Below are 25,380 nucleotides of genomic sequence, written 5' to 3'. Positions count from 1 at the left end.
CAGGCAAGTTTCAGCTTAATCCCACTGGTGGAACTTGAGAAGAAGATTGAAATGTGAAAAGTTTACGCACGGCGGACGGCGGACGGCGCACGGCGCACGACGACGGACGAAGCATGATGACTATAGGTCATCCTGACCCTTCGGGTCAGATGACCTAAAAAGCAAAAAGTATTTTTGCAAAACAGTTTTCATTAATAGAGATTATGAGGATGAATCAACCTAATATTTGGACATAAAAGATAATGTACAATGAATTTCAATGTTCTTTCTCTGTGAAAAATTGAATTATTGAAACTTAGCAGAAACGTTTATACTTCTGAAAAATCTTTAGAAAATAAGATGGATTAATCAAATATTTCATTATGATCTACCAGGTAGAAGTTAAGATCTAGTACAAATCAAATATGAGACAAGCATGAGGTCACATAATGAGCAGCAACAATGTGACGTGGAATGTTTTTATATACAATAGATAATTCAGTAACACAATAAGCACGGGTATGGTTAATTAATGTTAGTCAGGACATTAATATATAGCTATGTTGTTGCAATATAATGATACAGAATGCAGCTAATAAAATTGACTAAAACCACTAGTAACAGTACAATGTATATCTTTACTAGCTGTAACCTATCAATTAATACCACACCAAAGACAAATCTGACAGAAGCATCACAAAATTAAAATGAACATTTTATACTGTGATATTTTTTTTACACAATTATTGCTTGACCATTTACACACTGTAACATGATAATGATCAGGAAATTGAGTACAATATTATTAAATCTGTTTCATTGATATGCTTTTTGAATGATTTATACTATAGCCTTTAGATGAAATATCTTATTGTATGACCAATCACTGTCATGGAGATGATGTACCTTCTACTAAATGTGTCAACCTATATGATACAGATCTACCAAAAAATCTCTTTTTGTGCTGAAGTGTTTGTATTATTGAGCTTATTGTTCGGACTTATTCTACTGATTAGAAATGCATTACATTACTAATATAACTTATTGTACCAATTACTATAATTAAACTAAAATGCATTCCTGTCATACCGCTGTTGTACTCAGAAATACATTCTGGTCATACCAGCTTTTGTAATGAGAAATATATTCCTGTCATACCAACTGTTGTACTGAGAAATACATTCCTGTCATACCAGCTGTTGTACTGAGAAATACATTCCTGTCATACCAGCTGTTGTACTGAGAAATACATTCCTGTCATACCAACTGTTGTACTGAGAAATACATTCCTGTCATACCAACTGTTGTACTCAGAAATACATTCCTGTCATACCAACTGTTTTACTGAGAAATACATTCCTGTCATACCAGCTGTTGTACTGAGAAATACATTCCTGTCATACCAACTGTTGTACTGAGAAATACATTCCTGTCATACCAGCTGTTGTACTGAGAAATACATTCCTGTCATACCAGCTGTTGTACTGAGAAATACATTCCTGTCATACCAACTGTTGTACTGAGAAATACATTCCTGTCATACCAACTGTTGTACTCAGAAATACATTCCTGTCATACCAACTGTTTTACTGAGAAATACATTCCTGTCATACCAGCTGTTGTACTGAGAAATACATTCTGGTCATACCAACTGTTGTACTGAGAAATACATTCCTGTCATACCAGCAGTTGTACTGAGAAATATATTCCTGTCATACCAGCTGTTGTACTGAGAAATACATTCCTGTCATACCAACTGTTGTACTGAGAAATACATTCCTGTCATACCAGCTGTTGTACTGAGAAATACATTCTGGTCATACCAGCTGTTGTACTGAGAAATACATTCCTGTCTTTAATTATTGTCCTGTAATGCATTCCTATTCCTACATATTTTACTAATCATAAATGTATTTTTATCTTAAACCTATTGTACTGATTATGCATTCCTGTCGGAAACTCATAAGTATATTAACTGATTAAGTACATTCCTGCCCTAACTAATTGTACTAATTAATATTTATCTGTTAAATCCTCATGTCGAAATACTTGTATATTACTGATACTGTGAAAACAGTTTTAGCTGCCTCAATTCTTAACTCTTATTTCATATGTAAAACTAAGAAGAGATTTTCCTTATTTAGACAATACAGTCAAATATTCTACATCAGTATTCTCTAAAGCTTATTATATCTATGTTGGAAGTATAATCAAATTAATAGACAAAAATGAGTTATATTTTGAGTTGTGATTACAATTACATTAATTTTATTTTAATTTCCCTTAACCATGTCTAGAAAATAAAAGTTCTTAAAATTCATAGAATATGCAAACCTTTTTCATTGTTGAAGAATATATGCATGTTTTCCAAATCCCGAATAAAAATTATTCAGTGTAATTAACAAATATGAAAAAAAGCAAGCACATATATATGAAAGTGTTTCTCCATACGAAATTATAATTCCAAATTGCTTTTTCACTAGACCTATCAGTCTATTCTACATAACTAAACAATTACCTCGAGAACTTGTTATTGCCAGTATTTTTGGGAAAACAATAAAACTATATGAGTATTTTTTGCAACTCATTTTCGATGTTAAAGACATAAATATTGTTTGTAATAAATTATTTGCACACAGGACATGACAAGTTTCTAAAAGTACTTCAATTTTCAATTTAAACTTCAATCACTGATAAAGTCCACAAGCACAAAAATTGTCAAGACTGATGTTTATAGATGCCTAATCAATACTGCGTGGTTCTTGTAGTACACTGTATACATACCGGTAAGATTGTAGTATAAATAAGATTGTATACGAAATCAAGTTCCTTATCGCACTTCCTGCTATCATTGTAAGTTTGCAAGGCTCTGAGAAACTAAACAAATCCTTCCAGAGGAGGAAACCTTTACAAAGTTCATCATCATAAACTCATTATTTAAATTCTTTTCTCACACAACAAAACCATTGCACATACTACATAATGGATTATTGTTATTCTGAATTTATCAAAATGATCTTTTTTGATAAATCTAAACTAGTATCTAAGGATGATGTTGAATTATCAAAAGCAAATATTCATCACATAATGAATTTTCAGATCCCTTTAGGTTTAATACACAAAAAATGATATACTTTTTTGAGCAAAATGTTAAAATAAATAACTTAGTATTCCGATTATTGTGATCACTTCCATTGCCGGATCTCGTTGACGACCCATTTCTGTTTATCGTTTGATGGGTCACATGGCTCCAATGTGACCTTGTTTCCACTGCCCGCCTCCAAACATTTCTGGTGGTGTTCATGTCGAATCACACCTGTTGTCTGTATATAGGGAAAACAATACAATTTTCACATTTCATCATGACGTAGTTAGTAAGTTGCATGTTTAACACACGCACTTGTATATTACTGCCTATTGTGTGGTGTTTCAGCTTTACTTATTATTTTAACACATCAGAGAATTGAGTGTTTTTTTGGATGTAAGGCAGCTATAGGCCATTAACCATTCATTAACGAGTCGTGACACAAGCCCATTAATTTTGCCATTTATTTCCCCCATTAGTATCCCATGAAAAAATTCATTTAATTAATATCAAGGTCCATTAAATTGATATCTTTTGTCAGTCTATTAATATGCTACTATTAAATATTTACATGTACTACCCATTAATTTATATTCATAATGGTTTTATTGTGGCTATAACATGGCCCATTAATAAACTATTAATGGTTATTAAATTAGCATTTATTATTCCTAAAAATGGTAATTAAATAAGTAATGGCAATGGGTGAAAAGATAATATCCATTGCCATTTTTCCGCCACAAAATTTAAATTGCTTTACATTAATTAATGCGATTTTCATTGTTACACAGATATGGTAATGAAAGCACACAAAACAAGCTGTGTTTTAAAGGATTCATGGCATCTTAATTGGGGATTTGATATTTTCTTCATATTTCAATAAGTTCAGTGTCTAGTAGTGATCTGTAAAACTGGCCAGTAATAATTACAAATGTGATTAAACAGGGCCTCTTACCAGATCAAGCTGCCATGGACCTGTGGGCTGTGTCTCACAGAAATGCATGTGTAGTGTACTGCCATTAGGGGCTTCAATGCATCGCTCTCCAACTCCCATCTGGCCTTTTGTATTAATGCGGAACATCTACAATATAGATACAAATACCATCATTATACTTACCTCAGTTCCCCACTCAACACTGGCTGTACATGTTTTGTTGTGTTGTTCTATTCAGCATAAAATTGCTAGACATAGATTTTGATTGAATATATTAAAACAGGCTAAGGTTTAAAAAACATATGTGTGATTGCAATAATCTAGCATCCAGCACAGGCCATAGTGCACAGTAGCATCCACCCCAGGCCATATTGTGTACTGTCACATCCAGCACAGGCCATTATGTACTGAAGCATCCTCCCCAGCTAGGCCGTTGTGTATAGTACATGAAGTAGCACCCACCCCAGGCCATATTGTGTACTGTCACATCCAGCAAAGGCCATAGTGTACAGTAGCATCCACCCCAGGCCATATTGTGTACTGTCACATCCAGCACAGGCCATAGTGTACAGTAGCATCCACCCCAGGCCATATTGTGTACTGTCACATCCACCCCAGGCCATATTGTGTACTGTCACATCCACCCCAGGCCATATTGTGTACTGTCACATCCACCCCAGGCCATATTGTGTACTGTCACATCCACCCAAGGCCATATTGTGTACTGTCACATCCACCCAAGGCCATATTGTGTACTGTCACATCCAGCACAGGCCATAGTGTACAGTAGCATCCACCCCAGGCCATATTGTGTACTGTCACATCCAGCACAGGCCATAGTGTACAGTAGCATCCACCCCAGGCCATATTGTGTACTGTCACATCCACCCCAGGCCATATTGTGTACTGTCACATCCACCCCAGGCCATATTGTGTACTGTCACATCCACCCCAGGCCATATTGTGTACTGTCACATCCACCCCAGGCCATATTGTGTACTGTCACATCCACCCAAGGCCATATTGTGTACTGTCACATCCACCCAAGGCCATATTGTGTACTGTCACATCCACCCAAGGCCATATTGTGTACTGTCACATCCACCCCAGGCCATATTGTGTACTGTCACATCCACCCCAGGCCATATTGTGTACTGTCACATCCACCCCAGGCCATATTGTGTACTGTCACATCCACCCCAGGCCATATTGTGTACTGTCACATCCACCCCAGGCCATATTGTGTACTGTCACATCCACCCCAGGCCATATTGTGTACTGCCACATCCACCCCAGGCCATATTGTGTACTGTCACATCCAGCACAGGCCATTATGTACTGAAGCATCCTCCCCAGCTAGGCCGTTGTGTATAGTACATGAAGTAGCACCCACCCCAGGCTATTGTGTAAAGCATATGATACAATATAGTTGTTTGTGCAAGTAATTATATATAATAACATCTTACAAACATAATCATCTTCTTAATCATCATGAATGGAAAGCTGGAATGCTAAAAACTCCCATATAAGTAAACATTTTCAGATTCTTAGCAGAAATGATTACCGGTATATGCATGTCCTGCATAATAGATCATCTATATGGTATTGTTTTCAAAATCAATGACATTATAATTTTACAATTACTGTAGTAATTATGACGGAAAAAATTAAAATAAACAGAAAAACCTGAAATACTTGAAAGTGAAAACCATACCAAAGGAAACTACCTGATTAGTGTGTGTAGATTTTTGTGTGAGGTTATCTACCTAGTTTGGACATATGTGTTCTAATCTGTGATACTGGACCATTAACAATGTGATGCTGGACGACTAACAAAGTGATGCTGGACCACTAACAATGTGATGCTGGACCACTAAGACAGTGATACTGGACCAATAACAAAGTGATGCTGGACCACTAACAAAGTGATGCTGGACCACTAACAAAGTGATGCTGGCCCACTAACAAAGTGATGCTGGACGACTAACAAAGTGATGCTGGACCATTAACAAAGTGATGCTGGACCACTAACAATGTGATGCTGGACCATTAACAATGTGATGCTGGACCACTGACAAAGTGATGCTGGACCACTAACAAAGTCATGCTGGACCACTAACAAAGTGATGCTGGACCATTAACAAAGTGATGCTGGACCACTGACAAAGTGATGCTGGACGACTAACAAAGTGATGCTGGACCATTAACAAAGTGATGCTGGACCACTAACAATGTGATGCTGGACCATTAACAATGTGATGCTGGACCACTAACAATGTGATGCTGGACCATTAACAATGTGATGCTGGACCACTGACAAAGTGATGCTGGACCACTAACAAAGTCATGCTGGACCACTAACAAAGTAATGCTGGACCACCAACAAAGTGATGCTGGACCACTAACAAAGTGATGCTGGACCACTAACAAAGTGATGCTGGACCACTAACAATGTGATGCTGGACCACTAACAAAGTGATGCTGGACCATTAACAAAGTGATGCTGGACCATTAACAAAGTGATGCTGGACAATTAACAAAGTGATGCTGGACCACTAACAAAGTGATGCTGGACCACTAACAAAGTGATGCTGGACCAATAACAAAGTGATGCTGGACGACTAACAAAGTGATGCTGGACCACTAACAAAGTGATGCTGGACCACTAACAAAGTGATGCTGGACCATTAACAAAGTAATGCTGGACCATTAACAAAGTAATGCTGGACCATTAACAAAGTAATGCTGGACCATTAACAAAGTGATGCTGGACCACTAACAAAGTGATGCTGGACCACTAACAAAGTGATGCTGGACCACTGACAAAGTGATGCTGGACGACTAACAAAGTGATGCTGGACCAATAACAAAGTGATGCTGGACCACTAACAAAGTGATGCTGGACCATTAACAAAGTAATGCTGGACCATTAACAAAGTGATGCTGGACCACTAACAAAGTGATGCTGGACGACTAACAAATTGATGCTGGACCACTAACAAAGTGATGCTGGACCACTAACAAAGTGATGCTGGACCACTAACAAAGTGATGCTGGACCACTAACGACGTGATGCTGGACCATTAACAAAGTGATACTGGACCACTAACAAAGTGATGCTGGACCATTAACAAAGTGATGCTGGGCCACTGACAAAGTAATGCTGGACTTCTAACAAAGTGATGCTGGACCACTAACAAAGTGATGCTGGACCACTAACAAAGTGATGCTGGACCACTAACAATGTGATGCTGGACCACTAACAAAGTGATGCTGGACCATTAACAAAGTGATGCTGAACCACTATCAAAGTGATGCTGGACCACTAACAAAGTGATGCTGGACCATTAACAAAGTGATACTGGACCACTAACAAAGTGATGCTGGACCACTAACAAAGTGATGCTGGACCACTAACAAAGTGATCATGGACCACTGACAAAGTGATGCTGGACCACTAACAAAGTGATGCTGGACCACTGACAAAGTGATGCTGGACCACTAACAAAGTGATGCTGGACCATTAACAAAGTGATGCTGGACCACTAACAAAGTGATGCTGGACCATTAACAAAGTGATGCTGGACCACTAACAATGTGATGCTGGACCACTAACAAAGTGATGCTGGACCACTAACAAAGTGATGCTGGACCACTAACAAAGTGATGCTGGACCACTAACAAAGTGATGCTGGACCACTAACAAAGTGATGCTGGACCACTAACAAAGTGTGCTGGACCACTAACAAAGTGATGCTGGACCACTAACAAAGTGATGCTGGACCACTAACAAAGTGATGCTGGACCATTAACAAAGTGATGCTGGACCACTAACAAAGTGATGCTGGACCACTAAGACAGTGATACTGGACCACTAACAAAGTGATGTTAGACCACTAACAAAGTGATGCTGGACCACTAACAAAGTGATGCTGGACCACTAACAATGTGATGCTGGACCACTAACAAAGTGATGCTGGACCATTAACAAAGTGATGCTGGACCACTGACAAAGTGATGCTGGACCACTGACAAAGTGATGCTGGACCACTAACAAAGTGATGCTGGACCACTAACAAAGTGATGCTGGACCACTGACAAAGTGATGCTGGACCACTAACAAAGTGATGCTGGACCACTAACAAAGTGATGCTGGACCACTAACAAAGTGATGCTGGACCACTAACAAAGTGATGCTGGACCACTAACAAAGTGATGCTGGACCACTAACAAAGTGATGCTGGACCACTAACAAAGTGATGCTGGACCACTAACAAAGTGATGCTGGACCACTAACAAAGTGATGCTGGACCACTAACAAAGTGATGCTGGACCACTAACAAAGTGATGCTGGACCACTAACAACGTGATGCTGGACCACTAACAATGTGATGCTGGACCACTAACAAAGTGATGCTGGACCACTAACAAAGTGATGCTGGACCATTAACAAAGTGATGCTGGACCACTAACAATGTGATGCTGGACCACTAATAAAGTGATGCTGGACCACTAACAAAGTGATGCTGGACTTCTAACAAAGTGATGCTGGACCACTAACAAAGTGATGCTGGACCATTAACAAAGTGATGCTGGACCACTAACAAAGTGATGCTGGACGACTAACAAAGTGATGCTGGACGACTAACAAAGTGATGCTGGACCACTTACAAAGTGATGCTGGACCACTAACAAAGTGATGCTGGACCACTAACAAAGTGATGCTGGACCACTAACAAAGTGATGCTGGACCACTAGCAAAGTGATGCTGGACCACTAACAAAGTGATGCTGGACTATTAACAAAGTGATGCTGGGCCACTGACAAAGTAATGCTGGACTTCTAACAAAGTGATGCTGGACCACTAACAAAGTGATGCTGGACCACTAACAATGTGATGCTGGACCACTAACAAAGTGATGCTGGACCATTAACAAAGTGATGCTGAACCACTATCAAAGTGATGCTGGACCAATAACAAAGTGATGCTGGACCACTAGCAAAGTGATGCTGGACCACTAACAAAGTGATGCTGGACCACAAACAAAGTGATGATGGACCACTAACAAAGTCATGCTGGACCATTAACAAAGTGATGCTGGACCACTAACAAAGTGATGCTGGACCACTAACGACGTGATGCTGGACCACTGACAAAGTGATGCTGGACCACTAACAAAGTGATGCTGGACCACTAACAAAGTGATGCTGGACCACTAACGACGTGATGCTGGACCACTAACAAAGTGATGCCGGACTATTAACAAAGTGATGCTGGACCATTAACAAAGTGATGCTGGACCATTAACAAAGTGATACTGGACCATTAACAAAGTGATGCCGGACTATTAACAAAGTGATGCTGGACCATTAACAAAGTGATGCTGGACCACTAACAAAGTGATGCTGGACCACTAACAAAGTGATGCTGGACCACTAACAAAGTGATGCTGGACCACTAACAAAGTGATGCTGGACCACTAACAAAGTGATGCTGGACCAATAACAAAGTGATGCTGGACCATTAACAAAGTGATGCTGGACCACTAACAAAGTGATGCTGGACCATTAACAAAGTGATGCTGGACCACTAACAAAGTGATGCTGGACCACTAACAAAGTGATGCTGGACCACTAACAAAGTGATGCTGGACCACTAACAAAGTGATGCTGGACCAATAACAAAGTGATACTGGACCATTAACAAAGTGATGCTGGACCACTAACAAAGTGATGCTGGACCACTAACAAAGTGATGCTGGACCAATAACAAAGTGATACTGGACCATTAACAAAGTGATGCTGGACCATTAACAAAGTGATGCTGGACCACTAACAAAGTGATGCTGGACCACTAACAAAGTGATGCTGGACCATTAACAAAGTGATGCTGGACCACTAACAAAGTGATGCTGGACCACTAACAAAGTGATGCTGGACCAATAACAAAGTGATGCTGGACCATTAACAAAGTGATGCTGGACCACTAACAAAGTGATGCTGGACCATTAACAAAGTGATGCTGGACCACTAACAAAGTGATGCTGGACCACTAACAAAGTGATGCTGGACCACTAACAAAGTGATGCTGGACCACTAACAAAGTGATGCTGGACCAATAACAAAGTGATACTGGACCATTGACAAAGTGATGCTGGACCACTAACAAAGTGATGCTGGACCACTAACAAAGTGATGCTGGACCACTAACAAAGTGATGCTGGACCACTAACAAAGTGATGCTGGACCACTAACAAAGTGATGCTGGACCACTAACAAAGTGATGCTGGACCACTAACAAAGTGACGCTGGACCACTGACAAAGTGATGCTGGACCACTAACAAAGTGATGCTGGACCACTAACAAAGTGATGCTGGACCACTAACCAAGTGATGCTGCACCAATAAGACCAAAAGGGAAATCTTCTGTCCAAGAAGACAGCAATAACAAGTTTAAAGATGGATGACAGCAAATAGTTACACCAACAGAAAAGAATGATTTGAAATCCTGTCATTTGCATAAAAATGCGCCCACAGTAGGCTTAAAAGAGAGGTCGAAGTGATTTTGCTGAAAACTGAATTAAAAAGCAAAAATAATTAAATCAAACCTCAACCTCACTAACTCTCAAAAATAATCAGAAATGTTCCTACTAGTCTAGATTAATCCAGAAAGTCTACCAATAGAAAATTCCTTTCTCCAGAAACCAGACACAAAGGGATATAACTGTTACTGTATACATACTTGCTGTTGAAGATGCAGTATACAGGTAGGTTTGTGTGGTCAGGTATTGAGGCAGTGTAATTAAAAATGCATGATAAACATTCATGTGATACAAAAGAACATGTACTACAAACAAGGTTGTATAGTCCTAAAAATGATGCTGGCATTGGGTACTTAATACCTGTACTGGATATTCTGTGAGAGTGATCATGAGCTTTCTTCCTTATCAATTGATTATTTGCTAATAAAAACCCAAATTCCCTGAAAGGGATGATGCCTCGATAAATGAAAGTGACAGGAACTATTTCACTTTGGGCAATGTTTCTTGGCAGTTTTTCTTTTTATGATCATGAGCTAGTTAAATACAATATCCAAGTAATTTTATGATGATCCAAGTCAAAGTCATCAGCTTCTATAAGGACACATAGCATGCAACACTGTCTCTACATTCACAGACACAGAATTTACCTACACAAAGGAATGTAGGAATACTTACCTATACCAGATGTGATCTTAAAATTATACCTGTATATCTATCAGCTAACAACAGAAAAATCTTACATGTCATGCTTAAAATCATTATATCAAAACTCATAACAACAATGAAAGACTTCTAGAATGTTGATCAATAAATAAAAGTAAAGCAGATGGACCGCAACGGTGCCAGCCAGGTAAGCTGGATGTTACATGTCAGCCCTGACTGTGTTAGGTACATAAGTGGCTGAATACAGCTGCTGTATCAGACTGGCAGCAGGACTGGTACGTGGCATAAATAACAGGCATAATGGCAGCATATATGACATTCAGATCATCATACAGGCTGGTATTACAAAGGAAGATGCCATATAGTGTAACGAAGATGCCATATAGTGTAATACGAAGGTTTATTATGTTTCTGGGAGATATATTCCACTCATTCTAAAGACATCACATACATTTGTACAACCTACACGTATATAGCTATAAGATGTATTATCAACTATTATCAAATAGAATATTGTGTAGGCTCCTAGACACACCAACAAAACACATCTGAAATTTCACTGTCCCAAACAACTATTTAGGGCTGCCCTAGTTATTACCTTAACTCTTTGATAACTGACAGATATTGATAAGATCATAATGACAAAACGATGACCGCTATCACCTTGAAGGTCAAAGTCACATTTGAATTCATCTGACAAGACTACCAATTCAGATACAAGCCAGTATGTGCAGCTTTATATTAAGCACTGTTCCAGTAAAACCAGGCTTATTTGTTCTGAAGAAGATGTTATTCATAGATTTAACAAGGTTACTTATTTGAACACATTTTATGACCTCTATCCATGCTTGCTACAAGCGAAACATCTAACCATATATGCATGTTATTTATTTAGATAAGGCTATTATGTACTGTACAACAATACATCAAATGAATGCAGTTGTAAACTTTTAAATTAAATTAAGTTCAATGTCATTTACTTAAATACTTGTCTGCATGCCCTAAAATTTCAACAGGCTAAAGGCTATAAGGACCACATCCTTGGTTCCAGGACTCTGGGACATGTATAGAATTGATTCAATGATTTAATTCATATATTTTGTAAACAAAATTTTGATTTTGTTCCAGGACTCTGGGACATGTATAGAATTGATTCAATGATTTAATTCATATATTTTGTAAACAAAATTTTTATGTAACCTTGAATGAAGGTTTATGCTATTTATTGTAATATTTTGATGGTTGGTTGTGTTTACTACAAGGTAATAGTTGCAGTCAAACATCATGTTCCTAGCCTTATAATTCTTGAGATGGAATGGAAAATGACAAATTATTAATGGATGGTGATAGAAGATCTGAGCTCTAGCTCCATTGAACATCAATATTCAAGGTGACTGTATTTATCAAAAATATAACCATTGCTATTAGTCAGTTAAATGTCCACCTTAATCCATGCAGCCTATGTACTATATAAATGTGTGTATTTATAATATCAACCAAAGTACTCCCCCCTTTTTTTTTTATTTATTTGATAAAATAACTGTTGTTATAGACCACATCCTACTATTTATCTAATACAATAACTGTTGTTATAGACAGATACTATTGTTTATGTAATACAATGACTGTTGTTATAGACCACATCCTATTGTTTATCTAATACAATAACTGTTGTTATAGACAGCATCCTATTATTTATCTAATACAATTAACGGTTGTTATTGAGAGCATCCTATTATCATGTAATGTACATGCTTGTACCCTGTTTATTTGTAATATAACGATGCCTAATTATCTTTAATGTATTTGTAAAGATGTGGTACATGACTAGCTTTCATGCATTTCATACATTTATATCTCACACAAAAAGGTAACATTGCCATTGTCATCCACATAACCATTTTGCATTCAAAAGCATTCCTCATTTAAAAAAAAAAATACTGAAAATCTCCAAAAGTCAGAAAAATAAATCAATAAAAATCAAATGGAATATACATATATTATCTACCAGACAATACCAATGCCATGCAAGTTCAGCTGAATGTCGTACACCATACACATGCTAGAGTTAGAATCCATTTTTTGTCTCTCTTTTTTTTTCAGTTGAAACAGCTGTATATTCACATCAAGCAGAATATGACACAATCTACCCTAGTTACATGAAAATTCCTTACAGAAGTTTCTTTAGATATCCAGAGGGAAACATTGTTCAAATTAAGGAAAATATTCCTCATTTAATTCCTTAAATTCAATAATGCTTTCCAGATGGAAAACTCCCAGGGTTTTCTAGGGATGTTTGTGAAGCTGAATCCTAGATTTCACCAACTGTTGACAGGGAAATTATGTAGTGTAAATAGCACCTTTTTCTATTAATAATAATTATTATCATACTGCTTTTTACTAGCCTTATATATTGATATTTTAGGGACTTTAAAAACTCCAAATTTAATTACACATGGCTGCATTAAAACTAGCAATGTTCAAAACATGTCTCACAGTCTGTTGATGTGATGAGGAGAAGTTGAATGTTTTAATAATTATTTTGTCTTTCTTTTTTTTAATATCAGGAGAATTATTTTTAAACTTCCCTGTAAACAAACAGTAGATGGTATAAGTGTACCCAGTTGGTATGAATACACAGCTGTTGTACTGCCTGAGAGACTGATCATAACAGATTGTTGCCAGTCTTGTCTGAGCTAAAAGGCCACAGTATGTACCAAACACAGATCAGGGGAGACAACTGTACTCATCCACTGTACCTGGTTACCACCGAAGTGATGACATCCACTGATACCCATTGCACCCCCGCCAACTTGTTGTCCCATTGTATCCAGGCAACGCATCCCATTCTTCTCTTTCACCTGTAATAAGACAAAACAACTGCCTTAACCACTAATAACCTGTATATATACATTACTGGAGTGATATATGGAGAGTAATTTTGTTATACAGTGTACCTGTATATACATGTATATATATTTAAAATTTCTTTGTGGTGAGAGGTAGATATCATATTTGTGGTAAAATATAGCTAATATTCCCTGAACATTATGCAATATGTAACAACAAAGAATTTTAATTACAGGTATAATCTGATAAATCGGAATTTCCATATCAGGATTCAACGACTCCATTTTTTATGCACTATGCCTACTGAAGGAGTTATTTCTCTTCAAGCATATATTAATATACTCCAAAGCATAAAGAACTTTTAAAATAGCTACAATAAATTTACACCCAGCATGAATTTTAGATACCGTTCAAACTCAGCTACAAAAAATATATTTGATATCATAAATATTATGGAATTACTCATAAAAATTATAATGAAATGAAGGTGCGAGAAATGAACAGCATTTTATTCAAAATCTAATGTATATTGAACTTTTTCCTAAATGCCACACCTGAGGACATATCAGCCATTAGACTTACTTCTCCCCAGGCTTTATTAGGAGGTAGTTTAGGGAACCTGTCGTACACCTCGTAAGCTACCTCCTCCATGAACCACTTAAAACTTTTACATTTGTGATCCTTTTTGAACTTAAGTTGTTTGGTGAGGTCCCCCACAGGATAGCCACGGACACTGGGCTCTCTCGTGTAGAAAAACTCTTTATGTTCATCGTCAAGCCACACCTCCACCACTCGCATGTAGTTCTGTAATAGGTACAAGTTACCAAGGAATTCTGTATCATATAACTAAATAATCCAAACGGCCCATATCACATTTTTGATTAAAATTAAAACATTACAAACTTTCGGATAAATATTTAGATGAAATGTTTTCTGTTTTCCACATTAAAGTTTATACTCTTGTGAGAACTGCCGTGACTATATAGTGTTTAGTTTACTGTTTTGTTTTATTAACTGATGTTCAAATAAAGCATTACCTACTACAACATATTACATGAAACTTTAATAATTAAGTTTGCCTTACATTACCTCCAGGTAACTAACTACTGATGTATATCACAAATGCTTTTGTGTGATCAAATCAATGTGACCTGATTTGCTCTACATACCAATGATATCACAGGTATTTTTACATCCAGTTTTCCGAAGCCGTAGGGCATGTGATTTCTGTAAACATGGCCAACACGAGAACAGGGCACCCACTCTATACTACCTCCACACTGCCAGATCTGTAGTCAACATTGACAAAAATTTTAATATCACACAATCCAAATCATAAGATATCTTAGCATACAAAATGTCATATAGTTATACAAATATAGTAAATTATACTGACATCAAGAACTTTCATACAACATAGAAATTCTGTTTCATATTATTGCAATATATATTTCCAGTTTTGAAAGTAATCAACCAATGTATGTAGTAATCAAATATTATAACCATCAGGTTACCTTATTCATAATATTCAAGATTAACTTCTGAATAACAAGAAAAATTAACATACCTTAAATGATAGTTCAAAGTTTTCTCCTCCCCATATTTTTAAACCTTCGTCATAAGCCCCCATTTCAAAGAAGTATTTTCTGTCCATTGCAAAAAGTCCTCCAGCATGGGTTGGTGACCTGAACAATTTTTTCAAGATAAAAAAGTTAACATGTTAAACAAAAAACAATTGATACTGTACAGATCTATCTCTTTATGTTATATAGCGCAAAGTTATCTTTGTTATGTATACAGAAACCTGTTTTGCCTGTTTCTCTCATGTATTTTGTCCCTTTCACTTATAAATAACATCAACTTTATTCATGGACAAAATGAGACTTGAACTGCTTTCCATATATACATATATGGTAACCTGATTACCGTTGTGAAACTAGTCCCTGTATGGCACATGTTTACCTGTACAGCTAGTACAACAGTTTTTTTTTTTTTAATCTAGCTTGTTTACATGTATGGTACTTGTTTACCTGTATGGTGCTTGTTTACCTGTATGTAAATTGTTTACCTGTATGTAAATTGTTAACCTGTATGGTACATGTTTACCTGTATGGTAACTTGTTTACCTGTATGTGAATTGTTACCTGTATGGTACTTGTTACCTGTATGGAACTTGTTTACCTGTATGGTACTTGTTTACCTGTATGGTACTTATTAACCTGTATGGAACTTATTAATCTGTATGGTACATGTTTACCTGTATGGTACTTGTTTACCTGTATGGTACTTGTTTACCTGTATGGTACTTGTTTACCTATGTATAAATATGTTTACCTGTATAGTAATTGTTTACCTGTATGTAATTGTTTACCTGTATGGTTCACTGTTATGTTGTCGGCGACTCAGCTCCTTCTGTGGTACTGTACTCTCCTTGTACAGGAATCCCCATTCAAAGATGCCACGGTGGTGGGCCTCACCATACACTGGATGGTAGCGGAAGTTATCCCAGTCTACACCATCAACAATAGGTACAGCCATAATAGTCCTAGTAAACACAACAGTGTGTAATGTCAATAGCTCTGTTAATCTCCACAGAATAATTACAAAAGGATTCAACTCCTACAAATGTCTGATCAGTTATAGATAGACCAGTCATGTTATAAAGGGGAAGGAATGTTACAAAGATCTCACTAATATCAAAAACTTTTAGTTTTGATGTCATAAAAAATATCTACATTTATTCAGCAATTAGAAGCAAAACATATTTTTCAGGAAGGTACTCTAATTGTTTGAAATGTTCTCATTAAAATATCTTCTTATCAAATCTCTATGCTCCAGCTAAGTTTAAAAACAAAAAACCAGAACTGTAACTATGAAAGTACTATTAAAATTAAAACATATGCTAATTCAAATTGTAACATGGATTATAAGGAAAGCCTGTAAAAGGGAAACAAAATCCTAAACCATAATCCAAACTGCATGATTTCATAACAGTGAAATACGATAAGCAATTAATGTAGGAAAAAACATAACTAACGATACAGGAGGGTTAAACACATCATACCTGTCATAACGGATCCGGGCTAAAAGGGGAGGTAACCAGTTTCTGTTACACTCACAATGGGCATCCAAAAAGACAATGACATCACCTGTAGACAATTCAGCTCCACGCGTCCTGGTGCCGATCAGTCCGAGGCGTTCACTGTTCCTATACAGCTTTACCTTACCATTAAACTGTTTAATATACTCCTCCAGTTTGCCTTTCAGGTGATCTGGTTCAGGTAGAGAAGACAACAGTTAAAACCCACACAAAACATTTCGCTTACACTGATTTGCCATCAAAATGGGTTTTTTTGTATAACGTACAGATATATCTATTCATTTATTACAATCTTCGGGAAAAGAGCCAACGCCATTCTTCTAATTTAGGTTCTGTAGGTTCCGTCATCCCGGCTTGGATACCTCTGAGTATTCAGGGCGATTGAGAAAGTGGGGCAATATATCGTTAGAATTCAATCGCAACAAGCAACAGGATTTGAGGGTTCTTGGATATTTATTTGGTCTACCGGTTTCGCCCATACAATGGGCTTCTTCAGGACAAAGTTGTAGGGTATTTCTACCCCTAAAGTACTAAAAATGTGGGACCATATATATTGTTATCTATGACATCATTAACAAAGGTAGAATTTGTGACAGCATTAGCATCACAAATGTGTGATGTGACTTTGTTGGAAGATCAATTGACAAGGTTTGTCACTTGACCTTGGCGTTACCATTTTTTAAATTGTTTCACAGACGAAGAATTAAGAACTTTTTATGTACCAAATCCATATCATTTAAAAATACATTTGTGATGTTACTAGCTACCATATAGAAATATAATAGAATTATAATTCTGTTACCATATAAGAACTAACCACCAAAAGGACTCTTTGTGAACTACAAGCATGGATTATCGTCCCAGCACAATGACCTAGCAGATGCAAAACTATTAGAGATATATATAGATGTACTATGAAGAATCAACCCAGGATGGCAGGGATCCATGCCACATGGGAAGTTATTTTAGGCCATATTAAGAGAGGACCTTTCCTTCAACAGGCCTTGGACTGAGAAAACATTGAACTTAATAGCAAGATATTTAAGCAATTGTACCTTAGCCTAAATCTACTTTGATATTTTATAGCATTCATTTTTAATAATATTATATATAGAGAGCTTTTGTTAATTACCTAACTAGTAATTATTTATGACTTGCAAGTCAACATCAATCACTTATCACCTTTTATAGCTATATCTCTCTTGTTAGAATAGAGTTATCTATCTTTAATTCAATTATGACGTCATAATACTATCCATTATGATGACGTCACAATACTGACTATTGTTAATGCTGTCACAATTTCTACCTTTGTTAATGATGTCAGAGATAACAATATATATGGTCCCACATTTTTAGTACTTTAGGGGTAGAAATACCCTACAACTTTGTCCTGAAGAAGCCCATTGTATGGGCGAAACCGGTAGACCAAATAAATATCCAAGAACCCTCAAATCCTGTTGCTTGTTGCGATTGAATTCTAACGATATTTATTTATTAGAACCAAGCTAGTTTTCTTGGGCTACTTTTTTTAACCTTCATTTGACCTAGTTTTTTGTTATGATGGTCAAGTTTATATACATTGTACATATATATTACTGTAATCTGAGCATGACCTAACTATTCAAGTATATCTACAACCTGACAGTGATTTAATAATATAAAATCATAATTATTATGATCTGAATCTGACTTAGTCAATTTAATTACATGTGTCCTGGCCGTGATTGGTGATCCGTATACGACATACCTTTGGTGCTATAATCATCCACCATGACCACTTCCTTCAGCAGATGGGCAGGGGACATGTTGATAATACTATGTACTGTCCTCATCAGGGTGGACCAGCCTTCATTATGGAACACCAGAATCACACTGGCTGTGGGTAGGTCCTCGGGGTATTGCCAATATTTACACCTAAATATTCACATAGATAATTTTACACTTAAATATTCACACAGCTAATATCACATCAATTACAATGTAAACATTACTGAACCACTGCCCTATATACAAACATTATTATTTCATAATTTGAACATTTTTATTCTAAATTCAAAACTTATTTTTATTTAAATTATTTTATATATATATATTTTTTATCCTTAACTCTAAAACTTGATTTTATTTTATATTACCTTTAACCATAATATCTACCGTACTTCCTTATGAAAATTCTATTTTTAAGTATGTGACCTGCTGCTAGATGAATAAATACAGTGACCAGCTTAAATCCTCGACCTGACTGGCCTTTCGTTGTGGTTACTTATGACTATATATAAGATTTTTTGACATAACTCACTCATCTAGTCTGGTGTCTGGTATAGTTCTGTCCATGGCTATCTTGTCACTGTTAACCATGTTAAATCCAAACTCCCTGGTGGTAGCATCCGCTCGAGTTCTCTCCTCCATCTTTGTGTACACTGCCTGACCATTCTCACCTTATACAAGCACACAACACACAATCAATCAGACATATAAATACTAATATATCAATGTATCAAACTCAGAGGAGAAAACTTGGTTGTGTAAACTTTCAGTCTCATTCTGATGACGGCTAACCTATAGCCCAAACATGTAAACAACGCTCTCTATCAAAAATCCAACCATGAAAAGAACCTCGGTGTTGGGCTCACTCAAAGTTTCTAAATTTGTACCAGGTACTTTTGAATATTCAACCAAACAGGGGATGATATGGTACATAATTCAATGTCTAATGAAGTTCCTGGTAAGTTTTCAAGGATTCAAAATGTTATAATATAAATCCTACAGATTCTAAAGTACTTAGTTAATAAGGAAATTCCCCATCTATTAACCACGAGTATCAATACTGAGAACATCAATTAATTACACGAAATGAGATTACTTTTTAGGATTTTACATAGGTAATATTTCCCCAATGTTCTAAAGACCCCTGCATGCAATGTACCTGGTCCATTCCTGGAGGGGTAATCTCTTGGCTCAAAGTTACCCAACTGGCCTGGAGTGAGACGTTGCGGGGGGCCAAACTTGTTGGGCACCTCCATTTGTACCTCCTCCTGTCCATTGTTAGACTCTACTGGATTGTCTACAACATTTTTAGGAGCATCTCCAGCCCCAACCACATCTCCTGGACCGTTAGCAGCATCTGGGGCTCTGGGTCCCTTCTGAAGGGGATGAGAGTCTTTGGCAAGCTAGAAACACAAATTGGTGAGAAAATAAAACCTACTGCATAAGATCGTTATCTGAGTGAAGATTTTTTATCAGTATTGTCAGTTGTAACATCTCACATTATGTGTTGGTAATAAATACTGAGAGGTCAGGTAAGGTCATTTCTTGGAAATTTATATACATTGATATATATAAAACTCATACACAATGTGATATTATTAATTGCTGTAAATAATTTAATTAAAATCACTGACTATCACTCTATATAATCTTCAATACATGCTGCAAATTCCTCAGGATCAGTATCAATCATATGTATTTTGTATGCAGTAAAAGTTGAAGAATTCACTATCTTTTATAATGACACGAACACTATTTACTAAAATCAAAATCAGAAGAAAACAAAGTTACTTTAAAATTCAAATTGATTTTGTAAGTCAAAACTTGTAATATGGTGTTGTACAACCTGTTACCTGGATAGTGTATATCATATAGCTATATTATCATAGGAGTTGACCTCAGAAATGACTACAGAAACACTCAGCTGGGAATACTGAATATCCTATATTATAACACTATACACTAGCTATACATTGCATATCAATATAATGCCGAATTAACATACACATGACTGTACAAGGTATGTTAAAATGGATGTGTCGTGTTAATTACATGGTGATTTATTATAAAATATCTATTGCATATCAGATTGTTTATATATACACGCTTATATTTTACATGAATGTATTGACATACAATACAATTGTATGACAATGCCAGTATATGTAAACTAACTAGAAAGAAGTGTTATCTATAAAGGTAATTGTGTGTCTGTCATAGGGCATCATAACTGATAGAGCCATTTACTTCATATAGGGACAGCAATTCACCATCAAACTGTTCTCTGAAAGGATCACACTAGATATACATTGTAGGTCTGTCAGCAATAAAAACCTAGTCCAAATCTCTCTCTCTACATATATATATATATATATCACCATTTGTTTGCCCTAATGACTTCATTAGTGTTAATGGGCCGTTAAGAATTACATGTATGATTTTCAAAATGTGTACCAAGGCATGATGGGCCATTAAGAACTAATAACTTAACTTACTAACTCTACATACATACATGTATGATTTTCAAAATGTGTACCAAGGCCTGTACTGTAACTTTAAATGTACTGGGGTTCGGGTAATAGAGCAAACACCGTTCTTGCTAATGGCTGCATATATAATAGTTCCTGCACTCTTCATCTGGATACCCATAGGAACGCATGCAGGGTGATCGGGCAATAGTGAAAGTCAGAAGGAAATATATCACGAAAAGCTTCAGAGTGGATGTTTCTTGATTTATTTGGTTATTATGTATAAGGCTTTTCCTGGCTTGCTTTGTATTACTGAACTGCCTTGCTATGGTTTTATTATAGCTATAAATGACAGAGCTTGGCAGACAAACATATATATAAGTTAGTACAACATGATACATAATTTTTCCTGCAAAGCTGTCATTTATATAAAAACATAAAGCACAGTATTACAAAGACTGCAAATCAAGTTTGATGCCTCAACTTGTGTAGACTAGAATTACAAGTACTTTATAATTATGATGCATTGATGGTCATGATGCATACAGCACATGCAGCAATAGATCTTAATTTTCTACAAAAAAAAAAAAAGCTTTCTTATGTCAAATTAATTTTAAGTATCTATAAATGATTATAAGTCTGTACAAATTATTAAGTTTATAGAATAAATTTATACTTCAAGTTTGCATGCATTCATCTTTAATCATTTACTCATTTCAGGTGACTTTAATTATGAAAATTTATGGCTTGTTAAGAAATGGCAATAGAAAGGTATAAACTTAATGTAGATATGATTTGCTTTTTGCTGCATATACATCATGTACATGTATTTATATGTAAATATGTCAAAAGAAATAACAAACCCATATTGAAAATGAAAAAATAGGGTCTTCATTGTTTTCTCATGCATCAGTATTTACACATGGTTCTTTGAAAAATATGACTAAAGGTAAATGTCAGAGATTCTTTTATGAAACTTAGATAGTTAGCAATCACAACAAATATCTGTGACAGTTATAGTGGAAATGTATCTCACAGTTAAACTGTTTCACAGCAGTAAGGTCATAGGGGACTTTTTTAATCAAGATGTATTAAACAGATTAAACAGATGGGGCTCTGGGAAATGTCATCATAATCTGTTGGTAACAAAATATGACCTCGAGGATTTACAATGGAATAATAATGTGATACATACACATATTTTACATTAGTTGGAGACGGATATAGCTAGCAGCTATAGGTAACAGCATGACCACAATTTTTTCAGACATTTAACTTTTTTTTTTTATTTTTTTTTTTTTTTCGTCTTTTCATACACGATTCTTTAGAAAATGGTTACATGGAAGTTCATACAGAGATGTGTTTTTTATGAAGCTTTGATAGTCGACAATTATTGTAAATAGAACTCAGTTTACACATATCTTACAGTTAAACTGACTGGCAGCAGTAAGTCACAGCTTAAGACAATCAATATTTGTAGCTTAACTGGTATTCGGTACACATGGTGTAACATATGTGTTCTTTAAATCTGGCATGATATATTGTACAGTACGTGTTCTAGGATTGTATTTAGTAATATTGAAGGCTGAGTGAGCACAAAAACCAAGTAACAAATGTCACTAAACATGTCGTTATAACAAAGAGGTGTTTCTGATCCTAGCTTGCTTACAATCTCAATACAAATTGATGTTAAGTGTTTAATTCACAAAAGTAATGCAATATCAAGTTATAATTACTATTCAGATCTATTTCCAGACTTTTTCACATATGGAGCTGGTAATGATATGCAACAACAAATAAAAGTTAGCTATTCAAAATAATATGCATAGGACAGTTTATTGTCGTTAGGCATGCATACATAAGATATATAAAATAACTTTCATGTTATGTATATATATGCATCATGTTACTTTCATGTAAAGCCCCTTGGGCTTCTATATATATATATAGCTGGTAATGATATATTTCTACCATAGCTATTTATATATTACCACACTATGATACAATGATCCTGAGACTTTTATAATGTTTACATCAATGTGAAATAAAAATGAGCGTTTTTATTTTGTATGATATCTGCAAATTAAGAAATTATTCAAAAACATAATATATTAATATTGATAAGCAATCAAAGCATGCATGAATAAGTGTACATTGACAGTTGCAAAAACTATAAGATGCAATTGCAAGAATCTGGGAGAAGAAAATGTACAATGTTTTCCAGAGGCATACATATGAGATTTGAAGTGGTGTCATTGTGATCTTAAAAGCATATTGTGATATGTTATGTTAGACTGTTCTAGAAATATCTTTTGTATCAAAAATATCAATATAAATAGCTACAGCAGTAATAAGTACTGCAAAAACTGACAAAACAAATAATTTTGCAACTAAAGATTTTTTAAGCAACTTTACTAATCAGGGGCTAATCTAGGATTTGTGGAATACTACCGTGTACCATTATGACATTTAGGGGAAATGAGGGGCTGCAATGTCTTGAATTATTCTTCAAAATATTTACAGCTATTCTTTGCTATCATTCTCACATATTTCATCAAAATTTAGGGGATTTCCCCTGTTTTGGAGAATTTCCCATCTGTTTTATGGGTTTTTTTTCTTGATGAGGATTTATTTTTTATTTAAAGGGGGAAATACCATCAGTGGAGAATACTACCAAATTTTGGTAGTAAAATTGGTCTAGATTAACCTCTGCTAATACCCCCCATATAGAATACTTTTACTAGTTTCGTCGATAATATATCTGTACAGGCTACATTCTATTCCATTCATCATAGTTCATCGTAGTTTCATATACCAAAATATCCCCTCCTGTCGATCCTCTCGGTACCTTGGTGGAGAGTAATTATTTTTTTTTTTTACTTTGAGAATGTTGTTTTTTACAAAACTGTCCTCACATTCCTGTGTGAACATGTAACATATCCATATATATATTATAAATATATATATTATAAATATTGCATGACAACAGATAAACATATACATGATTATGATGATATATGATTAATAATGTAACACTACATGATTTTCTCTGTAATAATATATATCAATGTAACCCAGTCTACGAGAAGATCATATAAAAGGGTAAACATGATGGTTTAATGAATAGCTGAGGATTTCTTTGTAAAGATGAGAACTGCAATTAGTATTCTTTCCATAATTATTTGAAGAATAGCTTTATAAGTTAGTTATTAATGAACTTTTATTTATTACAGTCAGTGGAAACTGAATAAATTAAAATATCCATTGATTTTGATTACCAGACTTGCACTATTAGACCAAACTCTAGACAATTAATTAATACTTACATTATCTTTCTTTGATTTTGAATCTTTGCTGCCATCAAGTTTCAAGAAGAAAAATGGAACAATGATTAGAGCGATCAGTGTGACAATTCCAAGCTTGATTATTGCTCCTCTTCTGTATCTTAGTACCCTCATAGCTCCGGCGGTCGGGTAGTTAGTGTGTACTTAAATGATAGCAGAGCTATTTGACAACTAACTACCAACCTATCATCAACGGAGATTCAAAGTCAGTTACAAAGCAGTCAAAAATGACAGTGGACCACTTTTTCACAAAGAAAAAAATCAATGATTTTTTGTAAGTTCATCCAAAAAATCAGTAACACACGTTGCCTCTACCATGACAATTCGGGCAATCAGGGGTGAGCAGGGCTTGACACGTAACAATTGCGTGGCTTGAGTGAATAAAAGTTCTGAGCCCGAGGATAATAGAGAACTAGCCGTCCGGCGAATAATCTGTCAACGTGGCCGAACCGATTGACTTGATCCGACGACGGTCAGAATACTATTGCGTTATAATATCTCAATGCCAAATTTTTGCACTAATTGCACGGATGTTTAAGGAAAGTAACCGATATCACTGACCTGAGAAAATCAATACCCGTGTCTTATAAAATGAAAGTCAATCCATTTTGATTTCTCCTTTTTTATCGTCGCTGTCTGCTAACC

The 25,380-nt window shown here is 35.8% G+C and overlaps 1 protein-coding gene across 1 annotated transcript; it reads right to left on the bottom strand.

The window, feature by feature from the left end:
* Positions 1 to 161: 161 nt before the first annotated feature.
* Positions 162 to 25,380, bottom strand: LOC117323724 (N-acetylgalactosaminyltransferase 7-like). Its single transcript, XM_033879144.1, has 12 exons — positions 24,718 to 25,380; positions 20,083 to 20,326; positions 19,456 to 19,594; positions 18,904 to 19,070; positions 17,118 to 17,325; positions 16,425 to 16,598; positions 15,621 to 15,738; positions 15,223 to 15,342; positions 14,636 to 14,857; positions 13,963 to 14,064; positions 4,020 to 4,145; positions 162 to 3,302 (listed from the first exon to the last, which is right to left on the bottom strand). The coding sequence occupies exons 1-12, from the start codon at positions 24,847 to 24,849 to the stop codon at positions 3,165 to 3,167; spliced, it is 1,890 nt and encodes a 629-aa protein (XP_033735035.1). The 5' UTR covers positions 24,850 to 25,380; the 3' UTR covers positions 162 to 3,164.

This window comes from Pecten maximus, chromosome 3 (assembly GCF_902652985.1).
Source record: "Pecten maximus chromosome 3, xPecMax1.1, whole genome shotgun sequence".
Lineage (NCBI taxonomy): Eukaryota > Metazoa > Mollusca > Bivalvia > Pectinida > Pectinidae > Pecten > Pecten maximus.
This window is presented reverse-complemented; position numbering and strand designations above follow the sequence as displayed.